The 10682-nt window shown below is 47.7% G+C and overlaps 1 protein-coding gene across 1 annotated transcript; it reads left to right on the forward strand.

Moving 5' to 3' along the window:
- Window positions 1-2456: 2456 nt before the first annotated feature.
- LOC113223599 (BCL2/adenovirus E1B 19 kDa protein-interacting protein 3) lies at window positions 2457-8715 on the forward strand. The gene is made up of 5 exons (XM_026453017.2): window positions 2457-2745; window positions 3382-3466; window positions 5507-5613; window positions 5690-5839; window positions 7834-8715. The coding sequence occupies exons 1-5, from the start codon at window positions 2675-2677 to the stop codon at window positions 7877-7879; spliced, it is 459 nt and encodes a 152-aa protein (XP_026308802.1). The 5' UTR covers window positions 2457-2674; the 3' UTR covers window positions 7880-8715.
- The last annotated feature ends 1967 nt before the right edge of the window (window positions 8716-10682 follow it).

A 10682-nucleotide genomic window follows, 5' to 3' on the forward strand; every position in this document is an offset into this window, starting at 1 on the left:
GGAGATGGAGATGGGGGAGCCATGAGGTGCGGGTAGCATGGTTAGGGTTAGGGTTGGGATGTGGGGTAGGTGGGGGTCTCGTCTCAGAGAGCGTGGTTGGGGTTAGGGTTGGGACGTGTGGGGTGGGTGGGGATCTGGGCTGTATGTCATTTCCATTTGGCCGCTCTGTAATTGTTTCTGGTAAACTGATAAAGTAAAATGTTTTTCTGAGTTCTGTGAGTTGTAGCAAATTATTGAACCTGAGGGGTGTGTGTGGGATCCCGAGTAGGTAGAGGGACTGGCAAAAACGTGGGTAACCTGGACACCCCATTCTCCACTTGCATCTGTGGGAACAGTCTTGTGGGCTCGACACTAAGTCTAGGTAGATAGAATGGAATTGAATCGTTGGACACCCCGGTGGTGGTGACTTGGTGTCCCACATTTGATGTTAAGAGTGGCATCGGGCAAGAGACATCTTCAAGCTCCATTTGTGTTTCATATCGTCAGATATCTGAACAACACTTGTGGCAATACTGTCTAGTCAGATGGTGTGGTCTACACATCTCGGAAGGCACTGTGTAGCCTCTGCCAGAGTGTGGGGCAGACTGGCCTGGGCCTTTCTCCTGCAGTGAGCTCCAGGCTCCAGGACAGACCCTGGCCTGCCTTTGTATTAGGGATGTGCTTCTTGTGGGCCAGGACATGAGGCAACGTGAGAGGCCAAAGAGAACATCATGTGTTAATTTGAAAATTTGTGTGATCATTTCATTAGCAACTTACTGGGAGGCTGTTGATGGTATAAGTTGCAGATCCACATTTCCTTCCTGGGCCTTCGGTTTGCTTTTTTCTGGTTAATATGAAATATACTCAGCAACAAGTGGTGTATTGAGGCTGGGCCAGGCCTCTTTCAGGAGAGATGCCTAGTGTGTGTGGAAAGTTGAACACCTGCCTTTGCTTCCAGTGAACATGACGGATGAAGAGCCTGCTCTGTTCCCCCTAATAGCATGGTGTTAGTAGTGCTGTGTTGGTTTAAGGACAGTCAGCAGCTCAGGGTGATTATTCTACTTACTCAAATTATAGTGACTGCAAAATGAGATAATTCCATTGTTCTCCTCCGTAAGTTTCTCCATCTTTTGTGACCTGCACTTTCCTCTGCTGCACTCCATCCTCCATACACTACCAGAGGAAGCTTTTACCAGATTTGCTTTAAATAAATAAACCTATGACACAAAGTAGAGAAATTATCCTGGGCCCAAAAATAGACATGTGCCTATGTGCACGCTTGATGTCTGACAACGGAAGCAGCCCAGAGCAGAGGCGAGGTGGGAGCTGCCTGCAATAAATGGGGCATCCGTATCACATCAGTGGAAAAATTAATCCACATAGATTTTGGATCTAAATGTGAATGTCGTAACAGTAGAGCTATGTGAAAATAACAGAATAGAATAGAATAGCTCAGCTCAGGAAGGGATTGCTACATTTGACTGAATTAAAATCAAGAACTTCTGTACATCAGAAGGCATGATAAGTGAAAAGAACCAGCTACCAAGTGAAAGTTACTTGCAACACATTTAAATATGCAGAAAAATGCATATCTAGAGTACAGAATTATCCCAGAAAAATGCATATTTAGAGTATAGAATTATCCCAGAATTGCACTTTTAGCAGTAAGGGAACGGGAGCAGTGTTCCAGCCTCAGTTTCTATTTATAATGGTGACAAGGAAAAAATACTGCTGGATGCCCATAAATAAGAGAGATAATAGAGAAGAATGAGAGATTTGAAGAACTAGTTCAAAAAAGATGCTATCCAGATGGCTAGCAAACTTGTAAAATCCTGTTCAACATTGTTAGAAATTAAATACATGCAAAGTAAGCCACACAATACAAGTAATAGAGGCTGGGCATGGTGGCTCACACCTGCAATCCCAGCACGTTGGGAGGCCGAGGTGAGAGGATTGCTTGGGCCCAGAAGTTCGAGACCAGCCTGGGCAACATAGCGAGACCCCATCTCCTAAAAATAATAGCCAGCAGTAGTGGTACATGCCTGTAGTTCCAGCTATTCCGGAGGCGTCAGCTAGAAGATGGCTTGAACCCAGGAGTCTGAGATTATAGTGAGCCTTCATTGTGCCGCTGCACTCCAGCCTGGCTGACAAAGTGAGACTCCGTCTCTAAAAGAAACAGAAAATACAGTTCAAACCTTTTAAAGAAAACTGTAAATCCCTTAAGCTTATGTTGACATTATTTTTTTAAGACCCCTTTTTCCAAATAATAGCCTTTTTCTTATAAAAGCTCACTGCAAGAAAACATTCTAATTGGATTCTGGTGACTCAGCAGAGTTACTGGACATTTGCTTGGTATAAAGAAACTGCAAGACATGGACAGATACGTGGTCTCAGCCCCAGGAGGCTTCCTTCCTGTACGCAGGGAGTGTGTGCGTAGACAGTCACTGCCATGCGAGTAGGCAGAGGGATGTCTTCAAGGTGGGGTTAAGGGATGGTTCCTGGTGTGTCACCATTGCTACCTCTTGGAAATGGAAGGGCAGGCTGGTTAGATATTAAGACCAGATTCCAGAGTGGGTAGAAAATTCCATCTGTGCCCCTTTTTTTGTCCCCAACAGGCTCCTGGGTGGAATTGCACTTTAGCAATAATGGGAACGGGAGCAGCGTTCCAGCCTCGGTTTCTATTTATAATGGTGACATGGAAAAAATACTGCTGGACGCACAGCATGAGTCTGGACGGAGTAGCTCCAAGAGTTCTCACTGTGACAGGTAGGTGCACGTCAGCAAGTGTATGTGTTACAGTGCTGATGTCTTCAGTGGGTGACAGTCACAGCGGGAAGTGCCACCTCTAGGAGAGGGGGCTGCTGTTCCCCTCAGGCCACGTTCGGGAGTGGCTCCTGCTGTCCTCTTTGGGGATGCAGCGTCCTGGGACTCAGTCTGTGGGGAGCCATGTTCAAGTCGCCAGTGGGCAGCAGAACAGCCAGAACCCCGCTCTGAGAAACGCACTCACGTGCCTCAGCAGGGCTGTGGTCGCAGGAGGAGTGGTTCCTGGTTAGCAGCACTTCTGAGCGACTCCAGGGTAGAGTGGCTGAGTGGTCAAAGGTCGCGTGCCCTTGAGAACTGTGCAACAGACCGTGAAGGCGGCAGGTGACAAAGCCAGCCGCTCGCCAGTTGCCTCCCCCCCGCCTCTTCTCTGGAAGACTGGCTAGCTAACTCCTGTCGGGCTCAGCCGAAAGGGCTAAGGAATGGTTTGGCTCTGGCTGGTGCTGGGTGGAAGGGAAGACGCATACTGGCTGGAGCCCCTCATCACGGAGGCGGTTGGAGGCCTTTGGGGTTTGAGCTTCTAATGATAGAATGAATGTTCACATGATGTTCTGTTTTTCTCATTCTATTCACATTGCCAAGCCCACCTCGCTCACAGACACCACAAGATACTAACAGAGCTTCTGAAACAGATACCCATAGCATTGGAGAGAAAAACAGCTCACAGGTAAGCTGGAAGAAGAATGCGACTTACAAGTATTTGTGATCTGTTTGTACAGGAAACAGTTTAAAATGTAATTGAGCACCTCAGAGAAAAGTCAGGCTGTAAGGGCGTCTCCTGTCTTTAAAAAAAACAAAAAAAATCCACAAGCACGTGGGCTGGACACTCAGCGGAACGGGGGCGGCGCCGAGTGGGACACGCAGCGAGGCCTCCTGCCCCTGCCTGCCATCAGGGATACACCCGAAAGGAGGAAGGGCTCCCTGGTGGCTGCAGTCTAGAGAGGGAGGGAGGGACCACTGGAAAGGGTGGCAGTGAGCCAGCTACTAGCTGGTCTTTCCTTGTGATTGTTGGTTGGACAGTGAGTGGGTTTTAATGCTTGCATGCTGTGTGGGACTCAGGCATTACCCACGGGGCCATTTGAGGCCATTCGAGGCCATTCGGTCAGTGTGGCTGTGACTCTGAGGTGTCCTCCTCGTCAGACACTGTCACTGCCTGCTGGAAATTACACCCTGTGCCTTTCCTAGCATTAGTCCTGAGCTAACTGGTGCCTGAGCAGTGCAGCATTCGTGGCTGATCAACCTGGTGATTTAGTGTAAGATCATCTTTTTTAAAAAAGTTTTTTTGTAGAGGCAGGGTCTCCCTGTGTTGCCCAGGCTGGTCTTGAACTCCAGGGCTCAAGTGATCCTCCCAAAATCCTGGGACTACAGGTGTGTGAGTCCGTGTCCAGCCTGAGATGACTTTTCTAATGTTAACAGATACTTGATGGGCTTTACATGCCGGCATTCAGCATTGTTGTGAAAGCGGAGTCTTAGAGGAAAAAGTGTGCGTGGGGTCATTGCCTTGGTTTACTATCATTCTCCCTTCGTACTCTGCAGATAGGGTTCGAGGCAGTGATCAGTACTGTCTTGCTCAGTTATATCTGGTAGTACCTTACTTACCTTGTTGCAGATGAGATGCGTGATAAATGTTTTCTTGGGTGTTTGTTGATGGTGAGAACTTTAACGACAGACCGTGTTCTGTATTTTGGAAGCGCTGTGAGGAAGCATGGCCTTCCAGGCAGGATTAGTAGCTGGCCCTTCAGTGCTAGCTTCCCTCAAGGCTTCCTTCAAGGCTTCCTTCACCAAGGAAACAAGGAGTCCGTTACCCAGGCCTTCTCAGGGACATCCCCCTGGCCCCACTCCAAGGGTTCCAGAGCGCAGCATGATTTCGGGAGCCCTGGCTGTGGATGTGTGGGTGCACCCCAGGGCGTGCGACCTGCTCCTCGGCACATGGGGCTATATCCAGCTTGGGTATACCCAGATGTTTGGTGGGTTTGGGGAGCTATATTCTCCTTTTCAATTTTATTTCTTTTTTTTGAGACAGAGTATTGCTGTTTTCACTGTTTTAAAACAAAATTTTCCCCTTAGTTTTAAAAGGAATTAGATGTTCAGGTACAGAATTCTGAAAATGCAAAAAAGTAGAGAACAACACTGAGACTCTCGGATTTAAAATCCTCTTTAATGTTTCGTGCTGTTATATAATTCTGAGGATTTGGCCGCAGCCGTGGTTATGTGTACATTCTGCCTTTTCCCTCCTGCTTTTCCTGGAAGCATCTTGTAAACCTGCTCACTGTCCAGTGTCCGTTTCCTTCGTCATGTCCCTGTTTTGAGCCATTTTTGGCTGTTTTCATTTTCTTTTGTTATAACCAGTGCTGCAGTCACCATCTTTGCCCTCATGTCACGTGACTTCCCTAGGACCGCATTTGCTGCTGTCAGTACCCCAGCATCTCACAGTGAACCAGATGTATTTACGCCCTGGGTGGGACTCCCCCGAGGTGATCTGTCCCCGGAGGCGGCGAGCGAGCCGGGAGCCGGGAGTCGGGAGTGCGGCGCGGCCCGGGGAAGGCCCCCAGCCCCAGGACTCCCCTTGGACCACAGTCCGGGGCCGTGACACGCGCCTCTGGGCTCTTGAATGGAGCCTGCGGTTGTGAAGCTCCGGTGGGAGGCGGGTGCTTTCTGGTGTCATGCGTGGCACATTAATCTGCATTTAACATCGACTTTCTCTTAGTCTGAGGAAGATGATATTGAGAGAAGGAAAGAAGTGGAAAGCATCTTGAAGAAAAACTCAGACTGGATATGGGATTGGTCAAGTCGGCCGGAAAATATTCCTCCCAAGTGAGTGTGTTCTCAGTGTCACGGGGGCTCCCCTTGACAGAGGACACATCGGCTGACACGTTTCTTCCCGCCTCAGGGAGTTCCTCTTTAAACACCCGAAGCGCACGGCCACCCTCAGCATGAGGAACACGAGCGTCATGAAGAAAGGGGGCATATTCTCTGCGGAATTTCTGAAGGTTTTCCTTCCGTCTCTGCTGCTCTCTCATTTGCTGGCCATCGGATTGGGGTAGGTGATGTGACTCTGTGACTCCCGTCATGGCATGTCGTGGGGCAGTTCTGGGCCGCGGTGATTTATTCGTAAACTATTTCCTGAAGTCCAGATCATCAGTTACAGCTTGGCGCATTTTCGCAAACACACCCACACAGTCACTGTTCAGGTCAAGAAACCACCAGCCCCAAAAGGCCCGAGCACAGGCGCCCTGTAGTGCCGTCTGGCATGGACGCGTCTGCCTGTCGCTCACTGTATATAAATGGAGTCACAGCAGGGATTCTTATGTCTGACCTCTCTGTCCTGTGTGTAGTTAAAAGCAGTCTCATTTCTGCGTAGTACTGCATGGTGGGAACGCCCCCAGCCGTCTGCTGTAGACCGTTGTTCTACTTAACTCTCAGCAATAAAGAAACCAATGCGGTCTCCGATTTTTCTGGCTTGAGTTTCGCTCTTGTTGCCCAGGCTGGAGTGCAGTGGCGCGATCTCCACTCACTGCAACCTCCGCCTCCCAGGTTCAAGCGACTCTCCTGCCTCAGCCTCCTGAGTAGCTGGGATTACAGGTGCCCACCAACACGCCTGGTTAAGTTTTGTATTTTTAGCAGAGACGGGGTTTCGCCATGTTGCCCAGGCTGATCTCGAACTCAAGTGATCGCTCACCTCGGCCTCCAAAGTGCTGGGATTACAGGCGTGAACCGCCATGCCTGACCTTTTCTGGCTTCTTATACTAACTAATTCTGCAGAAAACAGAGACCAGGCAGGTGCCACTGTGGATTCTCAAGAGCTTTAGCTACAGCAGTGATGAAGAGCCAGAGCGGGAAGCCAAAACCACTCGTCCTTGGGCTGGTCCCAGCCTCTCTCAGTGGGGAGGAGGGGTCTAGTCCTGGTGTGCAAACGGTGTTCTGTGGCTGCCGTGTATTGGACAGACTGGAATGCCACTGGGGGCAGGTGGGTTCCGTGGGCCAGAGGGCTCACATCTGGGGTCGAAGGAAACGGGATAAAAGCCACTGAGTTTCCTGGCCGGGGCCTGAGTGCTGCCCGTGTCTCCACCTCGCCCTCCCACGTGTACGGCTTTCTCCTAGCTCTTGTACACATTCTCACGTCCACCCCCATCACCTTTATTTCTGCCAGTGCTTTTTGGAGTCAGACCCACAGACTGCATCACGAGGCAGTTTGCTCTCTGGAGCCTTTTCCAGAACTGTCAAGCAGACTCTGGGGGCAAGGCTTAGGATCCTCATTTTAAATACGAGGTTTAGCCCTTCCTTTCAGGATGGATTTCTGCAGCCACTACTTCCCAACTACTTACTATCCTCCGTCCTGCCCAGGTTTTCAGAGCCTGATACTGCCACTGGCGACCCACACCCCTCAGCAGCTTTCCAGAACCGCACTATAAAATCTGCTCCGAAAGCTGCGGCAGCAAGGTCTGTGCTCACAGTGCCCAGCCCACCACTGCCCACAGGCCAGGCCAGCCAGGCTTCCGATTCTGCCCCTTCCTGGAGACCCATCCTCCTCCCTCCTGGAGAGACGCCCGCTGGTCAGCTGCAGCGAGCCTCTCTGTTGCCGAGAAGCCTTTTCTGACACTCCTGCGTCTTTAGTTTGGGACATCTCTCCCACTACCAAACTTAAACCACGTGAGGCAGGGTCTTCATTTTTAAGCGGTTGGCCTTGGTGAGGCTGGTGGCGATGAACTGGCAACACCATCTTGCCCTGGTAGGTGACATCCCCCAGCACTGAGTTGGAACAAAGCAGCTTTCTGTCTGGAAACAGTGCTTCAGTTTGGTGATCCTTCTATGCAAGAATACAATCTGATGTTTTCTAATTAATACAAAATACATATTGATAAAACACTCAGTAAAGGATTATAGATAGATTCATTACAACATGTTTATAATGGGTATAAAATCTCCAGTCCCCTTGCATAAGCTCTAACCACAGCGAGCTACCCTGTTTCAGCTGGAACACAATCTCCTGGGAATCACAAGATATATTAACTACTGATTACTTTTTCTGTTAAGGATCTATATTGGAAGGCGCCTGACAACCTCCACCAGCACCTTTTGATGAAGAACTGGAGTCTGACTTGGTTCGTTAGTGGGATTACTTCTGAGCTTGCAAGGCAGCTCACTGAAGAGCCGTTAGATCCTGGGGTGGCCGCGTCACTTGTGTTTATTTGTTCTGTAAATGCTGTGTTCCTAATTTAGTAAAACAAAACGACAGACACTAAAATCATGTTGATCTATAATTATACCTATGAGATCAATTAATAAGCATGTCAGACTGATATCTATTGTAAAAATTTGGTAGTGAATTTTCATTGGATATTAGATATAAATATCTGAATATAAATAATTTTAATATCCTAGTCATGATGTATGTTGTATTTTAAAAATTATCTGCAACCTTAGTTCAGTTGAAGTACTTTATATTTCAAAAGAATGAATAACATTGATAATAAAATCGCTACTTTAAGGGGTTTGTCCAAAATAAATATTGTGGCCTTATATATCACACTATTGTAGAAAGTATTATTTAATTTAAATGGATGCAGGTTGTCTACTAAAGATTATACATAACTATACTAATTGTTCATAATCAACAGAAACCAAGATAGAGCTATAAACAGCTGTACAGTTCATACACTAAACTCTTCTTGCTTTTGCAGTATAAGGAATTAAGACTCCGATCATTAGGTAATCACCTTGGATGATCAGTTTTCTGCTGAAGGCACCTGCTCAGTGTCTTTTCCTCTGTCACTCTGCATTGGTGAATTTAATCCTCTCCTTTGTGCCCAACTTGTGTGTGCTTTTAAAATCAGCTTTATTCTAAGCAATTCTGTGTCTACTTTAAAAGACTGGAAATGGGAAAAAAATAAATAAATCTTTGCTAAATCCTTCAGATTACTGTATTTACATATGGTTTCAAATCAGACGTCATAATAGCTTCTTGATGAAACCAGGACTGGTCCCTATTTTGTCATTATCTTTCCTACAGCAAGCTTTTTAGAAAGGCTGCCTGCCGCGTTGGTGTTTCACCTTTCCACGCGTAATTCGGGTGTGAAATCTAACGTTGTCATTTGTAAAGATCTCTGTTGATACTACCTTGGAAGCAGTCATCTCTAAGTCTTACATCTGGAGGAGGTGGATGGCATGACATCAGAATTCCTTTATATAATTTAACCTCAGAATAATCTGAGATCATTTCGAAGCACGCTGGTCAAGGAATTCCGTTTTTGTTTTAGAGCAAATAAGTTTGCTGTTTGTCTTCCATCACAAACGTGGAGTTTCACACCTTATAGAGCTTAGTGAACCCCTGCTCACCATCCAAGTTAGCACACAACAGAGCCAGCCACGTGTCCCCCTCACAGATGATAATGGCTGAACTCTCAGTGAAACCAGCTGTACGGCCGGGCACAGTGGCTGACGCCTGTAATCCCAGCACTTTGGGAGGCCGAGGTGGGTGGATCACCTGAGGTCAGGAGTTCAAGACCGGCCTGGCCAACGTGATGAAACCCCATCTCTAATAAAAATACAAAAAATTAGCCGGGCGCAGTGGCACGTGCCTGTAATCCCAGCTGCTTGAGAGGCTAAGGCAGGAGAACTGCTCGAACCCGGGAGGCAGAGGTTGTGAGCAGAAATCACGCCACTGCACTCCAGCCTGGGAAGGAGAATGAGACTCCATCTCAAAAAAGAAAAATAAATAAATAAATAAATAAAACAGTTGGAGGTACTGAGCTCTGGGACTGGGCCAGTGTGATGGCTCCACACCTGTAATCCCAACACTTTGGGAGGCCCAGGTAGGAGGATCACACGAGTCCAGAAGTTCGAGACCAGCCTGGGGGGGGAGCATAGCAAGACCCTGTCTCTACACAAAATACAAAAATTAGCCTCGTGTGGTGGCACACACCTGTAGCCCCAGCTACTCAGGAGACTGAGGCAGGAGGATCCCTTGAGCCCAGGAGTTCAAGGCTGCAGTGAGCCAGGAGAGTGCATGCGGCCTGGCAAGAGCAAGGAAGACCCTGTTTCAAAAAAGCAGAACTCTGGGACTGGAGTGCTTTAGACAGATGGGACAAGAATCAAGTTCTCTAGAGGTGTTTTCCATTAGATTGTAACATTAAATGTTTCATTAAAAACGAAGTCTGATGTGTGTATCAACGTTTTTATCTTTGAGGTAGGGTAATGGCAGTAAGTGAGCCTTTCTGAATAGCTTTTGTAAACAGCCCTTCTTTTCTACAGTGGTTAATACAAATAACTGCCCACACCACTCATTTCATTAACAAGTTTACAAAATTAACATTACCTAAATGATTTTGATAGAAAAACATTGAACACTTGGCCACTATTTATCTAATATTTACTCCGATGCAGACATTTGCCCATACACATCTGCTTAGGGTGTGGAACATGACGCCTACACGTTGCTTACAAGGAATGCGCATGGCTGCAAGAGAGGAGTCGGCAACAACTCAAAAAACTCCAGCCCTGCATCTATGCTTTGGACGCATGACCTGCTTCCAGGAATTCACTCTGGAGACAGACCTAGAAACTTCCATGTGCACATGCACGAGGATATAACTAGGTAGTATTTATTATAACATGATTGTCTTAAAATTCTTGAAACAATTGAGGTGCCCATGCACAGAGGCGAGTAAGCGACACTGCTGCCCTGCAGGGTGGCGCTTTGCCACTCGGGCACGACGGGGAAGAGCTCGGGATGAGGAGTTTCCAGGGAATGTGAAGTAAAGCAAGGTGCAAAAAGAGATGTGTCCCTAGCAGAAAGGAAAGAACATTTGGTAGCAGCTCTTTGAAACAGGAAACCTGTAGCAGTTTTAAGACAGCCCCCGGCCAGGCGCCATGGCTCACGCCTG

The sequence above is a fragment of the Piliocolobus tephrosceles genome, unplaced genomic scaffold (assembly GCF_002776525.5).
Source record: "Piliocolobus tephrosceles isolate RC106 unplaced genomic scaffold, ASM277652v3 unscaffolded_41888, whole genome shotgun sequence".
In the NCBI taxonomy this organism is placed as follows: Eukaryota; Metazoa; Chordata; class Mammalia; order Primates; family Cercopithecidae; genus Piliocolobus; species Piliocolobus tephrosceles.